The sequence below is a fragment of the Tenrec ecaudatus genome, chromosome 1 (assembly GCF_050624435.1).
Source record: "Tenrec ecaudatus isolate mTenEca1 chromosome 1, mTenEca1.hap1, whole genome shotgun sequence".
Lineage (NCBI taxonomy): Eukaryota > Metazoa > Chordata > Mammalia > Afrosoricida > Tenrecidae > Tenrec > Tenrec ecaudatus.
The window spans coordinates 261,399,590-261,418,247 of NC_134530.1; the positions used below are offsets into that span (position 1 = coordinate 261,399,590).

Sequence of the window (18,658 nt, forward strand, 5' to 3'; positions counted from 1 at the left end):
AGGCGAGAGAAAGCCTGGACACTGTCACTGGATACTCCGTGAGACAAGACAAGGGGTCTAGCTCAGGGTCCCAGCTATGGAGGATTTCTTGCTAAGTTACATCTTAACTAAGTCTATGAATCTCGTATCTACATAGTATTTCCCTCATGAAATAAGAGCAGACTGACCTTTCAGGTCACTCTCTATCAGAAGTAGGAGTGTTTTTATACTGCTGGTGGCTGGCCTGTTATTGACTGACTTTTGATAGCATTTCTCCCCTTCACAGACATTACATTTATCCCTCAAGTTCATGCTGTACCTTTGCCATCAGGCCAGACCTAAAAGCCAATTCAGTCATTCGAGGGCCGGGTCCATATGTAGCCCACACCCTTAACTGCCTTCTCTCAGTGTTGGAAATTCCTTCCATTTTGAAAACGATTGATAAAGGAAATGTATCTTTTCTGCCCTTCACTCCCTTCTCCACTGAGATTCTTTCCATTTCTCCTTGATTCTGGTATTGTCTTGTAACTCCTACTCAGAGTCACATAATCCTGAGTCATATCCTGACCATCATGTGGCCAGGTAATGGAAACCACAGAACGAGTCCTGTGTTCTTTTTAACCTGAAGTTTTGCAAAAATCCCAATCATAGTCCTTCCCTGACTTCCATTACACTGCCACGTCTGTTGCCACACCTGAGCCAGCGGTGGATTGCCTTGTCACCAATCATAGTCCTATGATCATTGTTCTTTACCATAGATAATAAACACTGTTCTTTGCAGCGTAAAATAAACACTGTTCTCTGCAGTATATAGCCAACACTGTTTGGGGGTACAAAAGAGACGCCAAGTCTCAAATATAATCTAAGGAGAACACTCATTGTCTTAAGCAGGGGAAGGCAAGATGAAAACAAAGACACGCCCTCTGGATGAGGAAGGTCATTGCCCAAAGCTGTAAACGGCATCCAAGGTTTGCTTCGTTTCAGAGGTTTAAAAAGGATGTGGGAGGACAAAGGAAACTCACCAAGTATGCTCGGTGGCAGATCAATACATCACAGTTACAGGTGGACTACAGAAGAGGATTCAGGACCATGATTGAGGCATGCCCATTATTTTAGAGAGAAGAGCTTATCTGTCCGAAGCAGTCAGAATGTGGTGCGTGGCCCTGTAACTCTAGTCCCCTAATTCTCATTAAGGACACACCCAGGCAAGTAAATCCGAGGAGTGACAGTAATCTACTCTTTAATGCACTCTGCTAAAGAGCAAAGCTATTTGTGCTGCTGGATAATGGTCAGAAGAGATCCAACGGCGGCTGAATTTAGAAACTCACAAATGGATTTAGGGTTTCTACTAAGGATAACAGCCTTTTGCAAACTTCGTGCTCAGAAACTTAAGCTCTAATCCACCCTATGACTGCGATTCATCAGATTCCACCGGTGTCCATATAGGGCAGCTGGTGAGAAGCTTCCCTCATCCAAATGACTACCTTTGGATTTTGCCTTCCTCTTGTTTAAGACGTAATAACAGGGTCTCTATAGAACAATTCTGAATCTGGGGTCCTTTTCCCTAGCACAATCCTATTCTCCTCCTCACTGAACTGAACCCCACCTCGGAATAGCATTTCTTAAACTTTCATCTTCATGAAAAAGTAAATAGTAAAGGAGGTTTTTGTTAGTGTTAATTTGTTTTAAGAATTAGACAATACTATCATAAGAGTAATTTTCAGGTTATTCATATGTTCCTAGACTCTCAAGATTAGGAAGGAGTATGCTTCCTCCAATTGAGATTTGGCTCTTTATCCAACTTTTTTTTTTCAGGGTGCTGGGGTAGGTTTTTCTTTATTTTTAATCATTTTACTGGGGGCTCATACAACTCTTATCACAATCCATACATACAGCAATTGTGTAAAGCACATTTGTACATTCATTGCCTTCATCATTCTCAAAGCATTTGCTCTCCACCTAAGCTCCTGGCATCAGCTCCTCATTTTCCCCCTCCCCTCCCCGCTCCCCCCTCCCTCATGAACCCTTGATAATTTATAAATTATTATTTTTTTAATTTATAAATTATTATTTTGTCATATCTTTCCCTGTCTGACATCGCCCCTCACCCACTCTTCTGTTGTCAGTCCCCCAGGGAGGAGGTTATATGTAGATCCTTGTAATCAGTTCCCCCTTTCCACCCCACCCTCCCTCCACCCTCCCAGTATCGTCACTCACACCACTGGTCCTAAAGGGATCATCCGCCTTGAATTCTCTGTGTTTCCAGTTCCTATCTGTACCAGTGTACTTCCTCTGATCTAGCCAGACTTGAAAGGTAGAATTAGGATCATGATAGTGGGGAAGGAGGAAGCATTTAGGAACTAGAGGAAAGTTGTATGTTTCATCGTTGCTACATTGCACACTGACTGGCTCATTTCCTCCTGAGACCCTTCTGTAAAGGGCTGTCCAGTGGCCTACAAATGGGCTTTGGGTCTCCACTCCACACACACACCCTCATTCATTATAAGATTTTTTCTTCTGCTGGTGCCTGATACCTGATCCCTTCGATCACCTTGTGATCGCATAGGCTGGTGTGCTTCTTCCATGTGGGCTTTGTTGCTTCTGAGCTAGATGGTCGCTTGCTTACCTTCAAGCTTTTAAGACCGCAGATGCTATATCTTTTGATAACCAGGTACCATCAGCTTTCTTCACCACATTTGCTTATACACCTATTTGTCTTCAACGATCATATCAGGGAGGTGAGCACACAATGATATGATTTTTTTGTTCTTTGATGCCTGATAACTGATCCCTTTGGCACCTTGTGATCACACAGGCTGGTGTGCTTCTTCCATGTGGGCTTAGTTGTCTTTATCCAACTCTTAAGTAGCCCTGTAGTGCAGTGGTTACTGGTTGGGCTACTAATAGAAAGGTCAGCAGTTGGAAACCTCGTCCCTGCAGGAGAAAGATGGGGCTTTCTACTCCCGGAAAGAGTTTCAGTCTGGGAAACTCACAGGAGCAGTTCTACCCTGTTCTAATGGGTCACTATGGGTCAGGATTGACTCATCGGCAGGCAGTGAGTTTGGTTTTTATGCATGAGGAACAACTTTCTTGGCTTCTGGGTGTTAGTGTCAGACCATATAATTCAGCAAGAAATAGGAATTACATACACACAGCACAGAGGTATTTGTTGTTATTATTGTTCTAGTTTTATTATCACAAAACAGTCTGCATAGTCCCCTTCAAAGTTCAATATTGATGGCTCTATAATGCTTTTATTCTTGCAATAAAGAACAGAGGCAAATACAAAAAGAACCCACTCATTCTTTGGGGACTGTGAAAAGGGACTGGATGGAAGCGGTGTATTGAGCACTCACCACATGTCAGATGCTTCGTACACTCCATTTCATATGTCCACTGCGAACACTATGTAGGCAGGGATGACTACCTTCCTATTCGGGTTGAGGAAACTAAGTCTCAAAGAGAGATGAATACATTTCCCAGGGGCACACCGCTATGTACAAAAGTCAAGAGGATGGCCAGTTCATAAACACCATTCTACCCTTTTCAAGCTGTTGGGCAGATGGTGGTGGAGGGGGGGGGCGAGGATTAGTGGAGAGAAATAGATGTGATTATGGCCATAAAAGCCTAAAAGCACGATGTCATAATGACATGAGGAGTGAGTCAGATGGTGAGGACTTCCCTTCAAGTTTTGCCAGTGAGCAAGGTTCATGTTCACAACACCTAATAAACAATGGCAGCAGCAGGAGCCGTGAACCAAGCACAATTCATGGTGTGTGGTTGTACGATGTGTTCCACCAGACACCTCTTTCTAAGAGTGCCCTTGTGCCATACTCACTGCTGCGCAAGCCCAGGGAAGATTTGGGTGGTGACTGGGGCTATTTTACCCTGTCATTTTTAGCTGCGAGTCAGAAAATACGATTCTGATTCCCCTCTTTACTTGATCTTCATCCCAATCATCTTTCCTTCTCTTTTCTGAGAACCCCGCTTGGCCCAATCGTCAACCTTATATGATAGAATATATATATAAATGGGACCTCATACTTACTGAGCCAATATCTTCTCATGCTAAGCCCTATGACTCCAATGCAAAGGGCGTTCCTGACTCAGTGTTAGTGGGATCCCAGCAAGCCTTCCCCAGTGTTTACCACCATCATGGATGAGATAAATGAGATCAAATAAGATAAGATTTAGACTTCCCAAGAAGAACAATATCATACTGGACTTTTACTCCCCAAAGCCTTTGGACATAAAGTGTGTCTGGACTCGACAGGGAATGGAATAGTTACCAGCAACCAGAGATGGAAGTAGAGATTATCATAGCGTTCCGTGCTTGTCAGTCCACATCCAGAATCCTCTGGTGTCTGCATCAAGAAGGAATCACACTTGTGATGCCCAACTGATTTCCCCTCTCATCTCTGCTGACACACACTTTTACCAAACATTGTTCTTTAACGGATATTTGAGTATAATGTTTGCTGCTACCTTAGAGCCAGGTTGTTGTTTTGTTTTTTTCAGTAGGACTTTGAGTGATGTTTAATAGGCAGAGGTGAAGGGTGTAGAGAGAGGGTGGTAGAAATTGGTTAAGATGCCTGAATCTGGATGGGCGACATAGGGCGGCATAACCCAAAATAGAGAAGAAATTACCACAAAGTCATACAAAATTGCAGGACCTAGTGATTCCATTGCATTCTTTGCAGATGAAGGTGTGGGGAAAGGGAAAGGTGGAGAAGGATGAACAAGGCAAGGGAAAAGAGCGCCAGGTAGGCTGGCTAAACACCTAGAGAAGTGCTGTGCTTCATGGGAGGGCTGGGTCACCATCAGCGCCGCTTCAGATGTTCATTGTCAAGTTGATGAACTGAAAAGCAAAAGAGGGAAATCAGGACTGACTCCATTTTGTTCATGTCACAAACGTTCTGCAATCTCATCATCCCCACAAACTTGGCCAATTTGCCTCAACAGGAAACTTTTAAAAAATAGGTAGATCATTAATTAATTCTTGAGCCTTTTGGGAATATAGTCACGTGCAGATGGTGAAAGGTAAGGTACAATGTGGGTTCTTTCATTGTAGCAGTGTTGCCTCTCTGGTATGTTAGGCAGGGTTGTATACAGCTTCTTTCCTCTTTGATGAGGGGAGCCCTCATCCTGGGGAGCGTCGTGGTCCGCCATCCCTGAGGGACTGCAGTAAAGGGCAGCATGGTCAGTCTTGGGTGGAGAAGTGTTTAATTCAGCTCATTCGCATGGACTTCTTTCCTCCTGGCTTCCATTCCTTCACTCTACACTGCCTTCTCCATCAGCTTTCTCCTCATTAAGAGGGAAACTTTGGGGAGCATAATCAAGTGGGGGTACATTTTTCTCTCCTATCCTCCTTCTCCAAATAACCACCACCACCACCATTACCACACACTCCCCGCCCAAACACGAAGTCTATTGCCATCAGCTTGGTTCCAACTCCCAATACGTGTGTGTGTGTGCTAGGGTAGAACTCTCCTTCAAAGGATTTTTAATTTTTCAGAAGTAGATGCCAGATCTTACTTCCAAGGCACCTCTGGCTTGGCTTATGCAACCAACCTCTTAACAACTGAACGTGTATCACCCGAGGACTTCTCCCACCTTCCTTCGGCGTGACATATGTCAAAGCTGGGGGATAGGAGGTCAAAACACAATGACCCTTTTACCATAAATGCAGGTGAGGCTAGCATAAACAGTAGAAAGGGTTTGCTGTTGGAGGCAGAGGGTAGGACGGGAGTTAACACAGTGGCTCTCCTACTTGGTTGCAAATTGGAAATTTAAAAAACATATCAATAGTGATTCCCACTCTCAGAGATCCTAATTCAGTTGTGAATTTAGAGGACTTATAAAGCTTCCCAGGTACTTATTGTTGTTAGGTGCCGTCGAGTGGGTTCCGACTCACAGAGACCACAACCCTATGTACAACGGCATGAAATCCTGGGCTCGCCTCACCCTCTTATGTCTGAGCCTACTGTTACAATCATGGTGTCCATCCGGCTTGCGGAGGACCTTCCTTTTTTTACTGCCCCGCTACCGAAAAATGATATCCTTCTCCAGGGACTGTCTCTCCTGCTATGTAGTCCTGGTTGAGAATAACTCCAGGTTTCAGGTGAAGGGGATAGGAGAGATAATCACAAGGATTTTCCTACTTTCCAGGAGTGTTAATAACTATAAAGGGGGTGGGCAAGAGCCTTATTCCAAAGAGCTGTTGAGGAGATGAGGAAACGATGAAGAAATCAGGGAAGCCTTTCCATCCAGTCTTGGGAGTTACAACATAGCCGTGAAGCAGTAAATTGCACCTTTTACTGGTTTTGCTGGGCTTTTGAATGCCCCAGAGGCTGCTGGGTAACAAGGCTTCCCCGCTTCCCTTCCATTATCTCTAAGCTGACGTGCATTTCCTTCATGCTTATTAGTGGCAAACGTGGAAATAAACAGAAATAAAGCCAAGTAGCATTGGGGTCCCTTATGTTTTCATGAGAATAATCGTAGGTCTGTATCAAAGTAGTGTCTACCACATATGAAAAGTGTAGAGAATACCAGAAAAATTACAATGTATCTTGGGAAAGGACACGCACACCCATTATATACTTTACCATGAGTTGATATCCTGAATCACCGATTTATGAGATTGCTATAAACCAAAGCTCTGGGATAAGATTTAGAATGACTAAATTCTTTCTGGAAATAGTAAAACTGAGGTACGGAATAAGTGACTTAATCAAAATCAGACAGCAAGGAAGGCAATGAGGCTCTGTCCCCCTATCTGATGCGTGACACCGCCAACTTCTTTTTCTTGGCATAGTTACTGCTGCATTTGGAAAGGGATAGTTACTAACGCGAAGTTACCACTGCATTTGCAGAAGAGTATGCTGTGTGAGCGCATGCGCCTGATAAAGAGGCCAAAGAGAGACCTGGCTCTAGCACAATTGAACTACAACCGGACCAGAAGAAAATGGAACATAAAAGTTACAGAAACCACCGAAGAAAAATGTCCCTGGTTTTGTTAGGCAGATAGGCAGGGATGGGATGTCCATTGACGCATGCCCAGGAGAGTCAAGAATAGAACAAAGCCTAGGTTTTTCTGGCTGGTGGGCATGGATGGGCGTTAAACCTGGATCAGCCCACCTGGGCCAGGTGATTGCAATTCAGCCAATGGGGATCGACCTGGGGTCGTTCACCATGCCTCCCACGGGAATGCTTGAAAAGGCAGGAGCCAGGGGGAGAGAGGGGGGGGGGAACTGGGGAGAGAACTTGAGAAAGAACTTGAGACGGGTCTTTTTCGGAGAAAAACTTGGGAGAGAGATATTTGCGTGACCCCGAGCAGTCTCTGCCAGGCTGCATGGTCGAAAGGAATCCTATGGGTGCCGTGTAAAACCTGAAGCTTCTTCTCTCATTAAATTCACTTGGATCACAAGTCAGGTTTTGGTGTGAATTCTTTCTCTTGTGGAGCCAAGGACCGAGGTGTAACTCTAGCCCTGAGAGGAGAGAGAGATCTTACCGTTTGTCTTCTGCCTTCAGACAGGAGAATGTACCGCCAGTGCATCTCAAACCCTAATGTGTGTAGGGATCACTGGGGTCTTGTTAAAATGGGATGCTGACTCTCTGTGGCCGCCTTTCCAATGAGGTCCTCGGGGAGGCTGATGCTGCTATTCAGTGGACCACACCTCGAGGGCTATCAGAAATACTCTCCCGAATTCTCTGAAGTTCTGAACCGTGCCATCCCACCCACCACCATAATTGCTGTCATCACCTTTGTACTAAGTAAACAGGCTGTATTTCCCAGAGTTATTGAAGGATGAGGACACACTCAGACACACACTCACACAGAATGATACGCACCCACAATTAAAACATAATGGTGCCCACCGGTCTATACAAGCAAGGAAGAATGAACAAAGTAGAAGCTAGAAGGAAGGAACTTAGAGAAGAGAAAGAAAGGAAGGCAGAATTTGTAGGCTCACAGTATGTAGGGTGATTTATTTCATCTAGACCTCAGGTTCCACCTCTGTAAAATGAGAATAGCATTGGTACGTGTGGTAGTTACAGAATCTGGTGTCAATTTGAGACTTGTGTGTGAAGGGGTGGAATTTGGCCTGTCAATCAGATTGCAGCTTGATGACCTCATTTGGAGGTGCTAAGGAGATAAGTAGCTGGTTGGAGGCAGGACACACACTGACTCCCTGGGAGACATTGCAGCTGACAAGACACATGGAACTACGCTAGTGCCCTGAGCTGGAGAAGCCACATGGAGACCCCTGCCAGTGCTGAGATGCTTACAGTGCCACTGAATCCATGAGACTTCCCACCCACTGGCCTGTGATCTTCCTGCATTCAGCATCATTGCATGTGTTTTGTGAGTCTGAAGAGGACTTTATAGATTGATATTGGACATATGGGCTAATATTGCACTTATGGATTTGATCTGGACTGAACTGGGATGTTTTCTTAACGTACAATTACTTTTTATATAAAACTCTTTCTTATGCACATATAAGTGCCCGTGGATTTGTTTCTCTAGTCAATCCAGACTGACACAGTACTTAACTCATAAAATTATTGGAATGAATACTAGTATATAGATCCTGAAAAGCATTAGCTATCATCAGCATCATTATCAACCCCATAGCTAGATGTGAGCCTTTTTGAACATCATGCATTCAGCAAACACTCATGGGGTGCCTACTCTATGCCTATCCTGAGCAGATTCCTGATCAGAGGGTTGGTTTGGACATACCTCGTTTATACTGAGATGGATGGAGTCCTTGTTCTCGGTACTGAGAGCTTGAAACACTCCTGGTAAGAGAGACAGGAGAAGGCATCACAATGGAAACAATTCCCCTGACCATTTCAATTATTCCCTGCGAGTTTGAGGGAACTTCTAGAAACCTTTGAGGAAGTGGCTCCACCTGGTGGTCAACTTGCATCATAGGGCGTCTCTTCAAGGACTTGGACCCTTTGTTGAAAATCAGCAGTCCAGAGTTGGAGAGATTGATTCCTCGATTTTCCATCCTTACCACTGATCTCTGTACCAATACCAAGTTGTTCTGACTACCTTGACTGTCCAGTAGGTTTGGAGGTCAGTAAGTATGGCATCTCCTACTCTGTTCTTCAATAATGCTTTAGTTACCTGGGGCCTCTTTCCTTTCTGGATAAAATTAGAGGTTAGTTGTCCCATTTCATTAAACATTTCTGTTAATACTTGGATCAGAAATACATTATATCTATAGATCACTTAGTGATATTGGCATTTTCACAATATTAAGTATTTCTATCCATTAATATGGCAGTTCTACTGCCACTGAGTCAATTCTGACTCATAGTGACCCTGGAAGACAGGGTAGAATTGCCCTTGTGGGTTTCCCAGACTGTAACTCTTCATGGGAGTGGAGAGTCTCATCTTTCTCCCATGGAGGGGCTGGTGGTTTCAAGCTGGTAACCTCAAGGTGCATAACCATCACGCCACCAGGGCTCTTTAACCTAAGAGGACTGAAAGCATACGCCCCGGTGGCATAGTGAACTGTGTACTAAGCATCTAATCACAAACTGAGCTGTTGAGACCCATCAGTTACTCTGAGGGGGGAAAATGGCAGTCTTCTCCCATAAAGGTTTAAAGTCTTGGAGACCCAAAGGGCAGTTCTACTCTGTGCTACATGGTCGAGTCCCATAGAGTCAGGATCGAGTTCATGACAGTGAGTGATCGGCATAGTACGTTTTTCCATTTACGTAGATCTCTTTGCATTTTTGGCAGTAGTAGTTTGTAAAATCTTTGTATAAATTTTCTACATCCTTAAAAATCTAACTAGGAACTCACAAATGTTTGATTCCTTTAGGGGCTATTATAAATGATTATTGCTCTAATTTCTCTTCTGAGACTCTCATAGATAAATGCAATTGACTTTGTCTGTTGAACTTACACTCTGCCACTTTGATGTGTCCTATAAGTTACAGTCTCTTTTCCATGAAATCTTTGGGCTTGTCTATGTGTGGGATCATGTCACCTGGGAACTTTACTTTGCCTACCATTGTGTTCATTTCCCTTTGTCCTCTGATTGCTCTAGCTAGACCTTCCAGCACAATAGTGAATGAGGATGGTGATGAAGAAAGACCATCCTTGCCTTGTTCTTATTCTCAGAGGGAATGCTTTCAAGCTCTCTGTGTTGAGAATAATATCACCTATCACCTTTGTATGTACCCTGTTCCGAAAATAAGACCTACTTAAGTTTTGCCTCTCACTGAAATATAAGGCGTCACCCAAAAATAAGACCTCCCTGATAATAAGCCCCCCTGAAGCTATCATAATTCTGGACTCTGGACCATATGGGTAGGCGCCACACAGCTCACTGTTGTCCATAGTGGATCCAGAGCAGACAGGAAGTGCTAGGGCTCTTTTAATAAACAATAAATATGTACCGTATTCTTCTTAATGAAAAAATAAGATATCGCCTGAAAATAAGACCTAACGCATCTTTGGGAGCAAAAATTAATATAAGACATGGTCTTATTTTCGGGGAAACAGGGTATATATGCTGCAAATTATACTGGGGGAATTTCCCTTATGCTTCTAGTTTGCTGAAAGTTTTAGACAGAAAGGGTTTTGATTTTACAGATGCTTTTTGGCATTGATTGAGATGATCATGTAGTGAATTGTACTAATTGACATCCTGATCTTGAAGCGTCCTTGCATCCCTGGTTTGAATCCTATTGGACCATGTGTTATTAGTATTTACTGATGTGCTATTGAATTTCTTATATTGGGTTGCTGTGAGTCAGAATAGATTCATATGGAAGTGAGTTTGGTTACATTAAATTCTATTGGCTAAAATTTTGTTGATAAATTTCCAGTCTACATTCGTGAGAGATATTGGTCTATAAATTTGTTTTTAAATAATATCTTTGCCTGGCTTTGGTATCAAGGTTGTGTTTGCACCATAGAATGAATTCAGTGGATATACCTTACTTTTTTATGTTTTGGAATCGTTTGCTTAGAATTGGTGTCAACTCTTTCTGAAAGCTTGGCAGAATTCTCCAGTGAAGCTATCTGGCTAGGGGCTGTGTGTGTGTGTGTGTGTGTGTGTGTGTGTGTGTATTCAGTGATTTTATTTTATCGTCTAAATTTCAACTTCCAATTTTGTTGATTCTTTCTACTGCCTTTCTGTTGTGTGTCTGCTCCAATCTTTAGATTAGATTTGCTCCTGGTGGCTGTGGCTCCTTTTGCTGCTCTTTTCCAAATTGTTCAAGTTGTAGGGTCAAACTATTGATTTTGACCTTCTCTTTTGTGCATTAATTGCCTTAAGTTCTCCTCAGAGCTTTGCTTTTGCTATATCCTAAAGGTTCTGACATGTGTTTTCATTCATATTCGGTTCAAGAAATTTAATATTTTTTACTTGAAATTTATTTTATTAGTCTCTTTTAAAGTAAGGTGCTATTGTGTGCCCATGAATTTGATTTTTCCCCCATTTTTCCTCCTGTGATTTCTAGTTTGATAGTGTGGTGATCTGGGAAGATGCATTGTATTATTTGGATGTTTTAAAGTTTATTGAGGCTGGTTTCGTGGACTACAATATGGTCTGTTCTGGAGAATTATCCACGAATGCTGCAGAAGAATGTGTACTTTGCAACGCTACCCACCTCTCGAAAAATTGACCCCAGCTGAGGTGAGGTCTCCTCTTGTGAAGGGTTTTTTTAAGATGTCCATATACAGGGTTGATATATCTTTCATGAGTGCTAGGCAGGCTCTTGAATTAGGAGACTGGATTAGAAGATTACATGCTCTCCTTGATTCATTATTAATTACAATACTCTGGTAGGCATGGGTCTGTGATTGCAAATGAATATTATTGAACACTTTCCCCTATCACTAACCCCAATTGTTTTGTATAAATAGTGCCCAATCACTTAGGGGTTTAATTTCTAGTTAACAGTTCTTGTATTATAGCTCATAGGTGGTCTATACTTGTATAATTTCCCTTTCTCAATAGTGATTTAAATTCTGTACCACTGGCTAAACGAATGACACCATCGATGTGTAGTGACTATGCATTGGGTTCCTAATTACAAGCTCAGCAATTTGAAACCAAAAGCCTGTTCTGCAAGGGAAGAATGAGACTTTCTACTCCTGTGAATATTCAGAGTCTTGGAGACTCATAAGTACAGTTCTACCCTGTCCTATAGGGTCGACCGATATGAGTCAGTATTGACTGGATGGCAGTGGAAATGATGTCCCAGAGGGTTGATTGATAATGTTCTCTAACATAAAATGACAATATACAACTAAAGCAAGCCAGAAAAACATATAATCCACAGATACATGAACAGATTTTTGGCTTGCACTTATTTCTAGACACTATCTAAGAACAATTAATTCTTATGACATGACCTGCTTGATGCTCACCCTCCTGAAGAGACCACTGAAGAGATGGACGCTATAGCAAAGCACAGGGAAGAAACTAGAGGTCACCCAGCAATCAGATGTAATAGAGGCTGGTTCTTAAAACAAGCAGTCATTTAAGTGAGGTATCAACTAAATCCACATGGAAGAAGCCGTACAGCCTGTGTGATCTGAGGATTGTAAATAATATAAGCCAAATCCAAAGGAAGGCCGAGTATCCGATCTTCAAGTTTGAACACCTGGTCTGCAGAAGGCCATGGATGACAGCGGAAGCCCCAGATCCCACACATGGATTAAGCCTCCGGTGAATTCCCTCCCATCGTGCTTGAGGGATGTGAGTGAATACCTCTGTTATCAGACAGCATGTAAAGTCAACTGTGGCAGATGTAATTTGATCTCCTTTTTAAAAAAACCCCATTTTAGAGGTGTTTCAAATTTTTTAAAAAAAGAAAGGGAAATATATGTGGATTAAGCCCCTGGCCAATCCCCTCTGACCATGGGCCAGGGATGTAAACAGCCTTACTGTGTAGAATACATTGGAAAGTGGATTATTGCAGATGCACTTAGGTAAAAATTTAGCACCTTATCATTTGATCTACCTTATGACGCATTTTTAATTTGTTCTAGTTTTTAATATTTTCTGCTTTCTTTTCTACTGAGGTTTTAATCTGTTTTACTTTGTTATTGTTGTTAGGTGTTTGTAAAAAATGTTTTCCTGTCTATGAAATCCAGGATGGGTAAATCTATAGAGACAGTAACTGGGTTAATGGTTCCTTGGGGGAGTGGCAGGGGAGGTTGGGGAAATGAGGAGCTAGTAACGATGAGGACAATAATGAAGAAAATGTTCTAAACTGACTGTGGTGATGATTGCACAGCTCTTCTCAATGTCATTGAACTATTGAATTGCATGATATGTGAATAAAATGCCAATAAATCTATTTTTAAAAGTCTTTACCCCTATTATAGGACTTTTTTTTAAAGTACTGTTAAAGTTGGTTTTATGTCTTTTGGAGCTCTGTTATTGGGTGTGCAAATGTTTATTATGGTTATATCTTTTTTTGGGATTGGTCCTTTAATCATTACATAATGACTTTCTTGTCTCTTGTGATGAATTTTGACTTACAGTCTATCTTGTTAGGTTAATATTGCTACTCTTGCTCTCTTTTTCTTATTGCTTTCTCATTATTCTTTTTTTTTCTCCTTTGATTTTTAACCTATTTATATCTTTGCATCTAAGTCATATCTATTATAACATATTGATGGGCCATGTTCCTTTTAAAAACAAACAAACAAACAAACAAACAAACAAACAAACAAAACCCATTTACCATTCCCTGTCTCTGAACTGGTCCATTTAAACCAACAGGCTCAAGCACGGGAACAATTGTGAGAATGACGCAGTATTTTCTTCTGTTGTGCATATGGTCTCCAAGGGTCAGAACTGACTTGATGGCACAACAACATATTTAGCACGATTATCAATAAACATGACTATTGCTGACATTTGCTATTCTTTTTATGGGATTGACAGCTTCTTCTGATGAATTTTCTGTAGTGGTTCTTATTTATAGACTTTCTTTTTAGGAATACATCATTTATTTTTCTATTTAATTTGTCTTTATGAGTTTCTTCATTTTTATTTAGGTGGGCAAGTTCATTAGTTTTCTTTGTGCTTACTCTGAGATGTACCTTTATTTTCCCGAGTTTAAGACAGTTTGTTATTTTTAATGTTGACTTGATTTCCTTTCTATATGGAAGTTTTATAATTACATCATTTATTCCGTTTTTGATGTCCTGGTACCCAGTTCCCAGGTTTGTAGCTTTATTTTGCTTTTGAGGTTTCTGGGTTTGAATCAGTATCTTGATATTGCCGTCATACATCTTAATCGCAGGTTGTTGCTTGATGCTTCTGGTTCTCTATCTTAAGGACTCTACTATTTCTTGTGAGGTTGGTGAGTTTTTATAAATTCCTTTAATTTCTGTTTATCTGAGAATGACCATGTTTAACCATTGTATTTGAGAGGCAATTCTGCTGGGCAAATGGTTCTTGGTTGGCAATTCTTTTCTTTCGGGATGACATACATAAAAGCCTATTGTCTTGATTTGGATTAACTTAAAGGCAGATCAATAAAATCCTATCAGGCAGCAGGAACTCTGGTTGCAGTGGTTATGCACTGATCTACTATCCACTAGGCCTACAGTTCAAAACCACTGGCACTCAGTGTTGGATAGACAGGACTTTATCCTCCTGTAGACAGTTACTATCTTGGAAACTCACACAGGCAGTTCCACCCTGTCCTATTGGGTCACTGTGAGTTGGCATCGACTCGATGGCAGTGAGTTTGATTTTTGTCGTTTTATCCTAGACAGCACTGTGCTTCAAGATTGAGTTTGCAATGTCCTTTTTGATGATTAATGCAATGTCATTTCTCTTGATTATGTTATTCCTGGCATAGAAAATCATATGATTTTCAGATTCAAATTGGCCAATACCAGTCCATTTCAGTTCACTAATACCTAGATATTGATCTTTATGTGTTCCATTTCATTTTTGTTGATGTGTTAGTCTGGGTTGACTAGGGGAAAAATTCATTGACAGTCATATATGTGTAAGAGAGAACTTATATCAAGAAGTAATGATATATCAATAAAACATCCAGCCCAGTCCAGAGCAAGTCCATAAGTCTGATATTAGCTCATGAATTCCTCTTAAGGCTCATGCAGCACGTGCAATGATGCAAAATGCAGGAAGATCACAGGCCAGTGGGTGTCACACCTTGTGGATCCTGTGGCAGTAGAAGCATCTCAGCACTGGCGTGGGTCTCCACATGGCTCCTCTAGCTCTCGGAGTATGGATCCTCAACAGCATGGTGAAGCAGAGAGAAAGAGGACGTTCCCAGATTCATTATGAAAAGGCCATGCCCACAAGGAGGCATCATCAGGCTGTGACTTGGTTGACAGGCTAGATTCCACCCCTTCACTCTTAATACACTCAAGTTGACCTGAGATTATGTAACTACCACAGATGACTTCCAATATTCCTAGATTCAAACATGACACATTCCAAGTTCTGGTCATTAGCAGATCTTTGTAGCTGTTTCTCCTTACCTTGAGTAGAGCCCCATCAGCAAATGAAGATCCCTAAGGCTTCACTTCCACAGGTTTTACCCCACTCACATCACCATGGTCAACTCCACTCCGAGAAATCAGCTCCGCCTCAGTCGAGTTTCCAGTGTCTTCTGACCTGAGAGTCCCATCTTCTAGCGTTATGTCTGAAAATGATCTGCTTCCATTCATTATTCTTTCAGTGTCTGGCAATGTTTGGAAGCTATGCAGAAGATTTTCAGTGCCTACTTCCTCCTAAGCAGGCAACGGGTTCCTTCTTTGTTGTCTGTTCTTAGTCTGGAAACATCGCTGAAATCTGGTCACTTTAGGGGATGATGCTGGCGTTTGAAACACCAGTGACATAACTTCCAGAATCACAGAAACACACAAGCTGCTCCAGTAGGACAAACTAACAGACAAGTGATGCCACCCCCATTACCCTCCTGCAAAGATACTATGAACATAAAGATCAATGATGTAAGAAATACACGGCAAAGAAGAATCACAAATTCCGAGCCCTTAGTTAATAATCCATGACCATATAAATCATTGGTTGATATTTATGATCTGTCTTTGACATTGTTTTGGGCGGGTTGGTTCTTATATTCTCATGGAAGATGCTAAAAGATACTTTGAAATAGACTAGACTCTCCCTGAGGAACCAATGACCCTCACAACCCCCTGAACACTTACGACTTGCATTCTCCAGTCGAACAAGGCAGTTGAGGAAGTCATCAAAGTCCACTTGTAGTTCTTCATCCGCATACCTGAGGATGATCAGCTGCAGAAGTTGATTGCTCAGTTGGAAGCCTGCAGGGGGATGTGGGAGAACCAAGATCCATGAAGTCCAAGTTCCAAGTCTCTGCCCTCCCTGGGGCACTCGTGGGCAGAGAGCTGGGGAGCCAGTGGAGTGTCAATTCATTCCTTACAGGGCACGGGCTCTCTGAACCCAGGGGAGCTTCTGTGCTTCGGCTGAACAGAGCATGAGGGTGTTTTTATTTGTTGGGGTGGATGGGTGTGGTTGAGCTCACTGGTTTACCCCAAACAGCTTCCAAGCTTAAAGAATGCATTGTCTTGGCTTGACTGCCAATATCACCTGTCGGTTTTTGCTGACTTCTGAAAAAGTCAGCACTGGGGAGTTTCACTGGGGAGTTTCCCATTGGAAGATATATGAGCCCAAACTCCACTCCTACACCATGTTCCCTTTAGTTCCTGTGATTCCTGTGAGGTGTTTCAGCCCTCCACTGGTGGATCTTTAGGAGTGGCATCTCAGAGAATTGTTTTGGAACACATGCTCAGCCATTAGGAGGGAGATTAACTACTAGACCAAGGTCAGGGGCTGGGTATCAGACAATACTGTCGCTCTATTTCTTTGTGCTTCTGGGTCCTCATGTCTCAGTGAGGTAAAGTTTCTTCTAGCTAACACTTTGATTACCAATTGATACCCTTACCGTGATTTCCCCCTTTCATATATTCCTTGCCAACTTTGCTAGGCTAGCGCTCAGTGGTTTGGCAGACTATGTAATCATGCTCCATTTGGCGATCTGATAGGCGCAGTCAATCTGTTGAAAAGGGAGTTTCCTTGGGGATGTGGCATGCTTTCAGTATCTAGACGGATGTTCTGGCTAAGGTTGCTCTCTCAACCCTGCACTCTTCTTAATGCTTGGCCCCTGGTTCTGGGATGTAAGCCTGCAGCCGCTTTACCTGCAGATTAACTCTGCTGCCTCACCTGTAGATTTGGATTTGCCAAACTCCACAACACTGTGAGCCTACAGAGGCCTCCAGTCTCATATTTAACTTGCAGATTTGGGGTCGATCAGCCCTCCCAATCGTGTAAGCCAGTAGATGTTGCCAGTCTGCTGCCTGACTCATAATTTTGGGACTTGATAGCCCCTATAACTGAAAGAGCCATTTTCTCACATTTATCTGAGCCGTTGCCTTGAACTGGACTTCTATCTACATCACTAGTTTTGTTCTTCTAGAGAATACTGACTAAGACATATGTAGAAGCCAGATTTTTCCAACATGGCCTTGATTTTGTACATGCTGGCTCTTTGAGCATGTAATTGAGAATGTTTCCAGGTGTCTGGAATACCTGGAAGGGCATTCAACACCAGGCCCGGCAGAGCCGAGGGGCCTGTGAACCAGGCCTTGGGGGAGCCCAGAGTGGCAAGGGTGTGGGATGTGTAACCTATTGCCATTAAGTTGATCCGGATGCATAGTGACTATCAAAATCACGACTACATGTGAAGGAAAGCGGAAACAAAGACCCATGCTGAAGTGTGGTGGCTAATAGTGGGTTAGCAAGCCACCTGGGATCAATTCTTTACAAAATGGAGCAGCGTATAAATCATTACTAAATAATCTGTTTTGGACACAGAGTTTGCTGCTGACAAGGTTAAGAGTAGCCACAACACAGCAGAAGGGTGTAGATTATGCGACTGAGCCCAGAGGAGCACATCATTAGCCCAGACAGCCATAGGACCACTGTGTTCCCTGTACCTTAGGTAATCACTGTCAGAAAGCAGGCACCGGAGTGACAAGCACAGAGTTGTACTAGGTCTGTGAGACCAGAAAGTCACTGATGAGAGGCCTCAGGGGTCAGGCTACATTCATCCCCCTGGATGCATTTTAGGATGCCTACCAATGTCAGATAGTATGTAAAAGTGCCAATTCTGCAGGGAGAAAGTCTTAGGTATGAAATCTCTTCTGCCACCACTAATACGTGGCCACAGGAAATGTAGACTCTGAGGTTCACCCAGGTCAGTGGGATGTGCTGGGTAGACTTCCCCACCTCCTGGATTGTTAGGAGTAGCTAAGAGTGGGCAGAAAGCACTGCGAGCAGTGAATGCCTGAACACAGGTCCTCCCAAAGACCTTCCCCAGGTGCTTCCTTACCTGCAGCTTTGAGCGCGATGCGCAGCTCATATGAAGACATGGTGCCAGACTTGTCCACGTCAAACTGAAGGAAGAGACTCTGCAGGAAGGAGAGCAGAGGAAATGAGAAAATCTCCTGTGGCAGAGAGCATTTGGGAGAACACAGGCTTCCTTCCCATGATTAAGGGGAGGGTGACTGCCTGCGGGGAGCAATCCTACTGGAAGCCCTAAAAGGAGTGCTTGGTGACATAGCCAAAGGATATTGGTCTTCCTTTTTTTTTTTTTTTTTGTTTCTTGT

The 18,658-nt window shown here is 42.8% G+C and overlaps 1 protein-coding gene across 1 annotated transcript in view; it reads right to left on the reverse strand.

Annotated features, from left to right (window-relative positions):
• Positions 1–3,168: 3,168 nt before the first annotated feature.
• The window catches only part of CAPN9 (calpain 9), a 53,306-nt gene continuing 37,816 nt past the window's right edge, over positions 3,169–18,658 (reverse strand). The window contains exons 17-20 of the mRNA XM_075540602.1: positions 18,382–18,460; positions 16,178–16,294; positions 8,726–8,784; positions 3,169–4,837 (exon numbers count right to left, since the gene is read on the reverse strand). Of these exons, the coding sequence (XP_075396717.1) occupies positions 4,811–4,837; positions 8,726–8,784; positions 16,178–16,294; positions 18,382–18,460 (282 nt within the window). The 3' untranslated portion in view covers positions 3,169–4,810. The remainder of the gene's footprint in view (positions 4,838–8,725; positions 8,785–16,177; positions 16,295–18,381; positions 18,461–18,658) is intronic.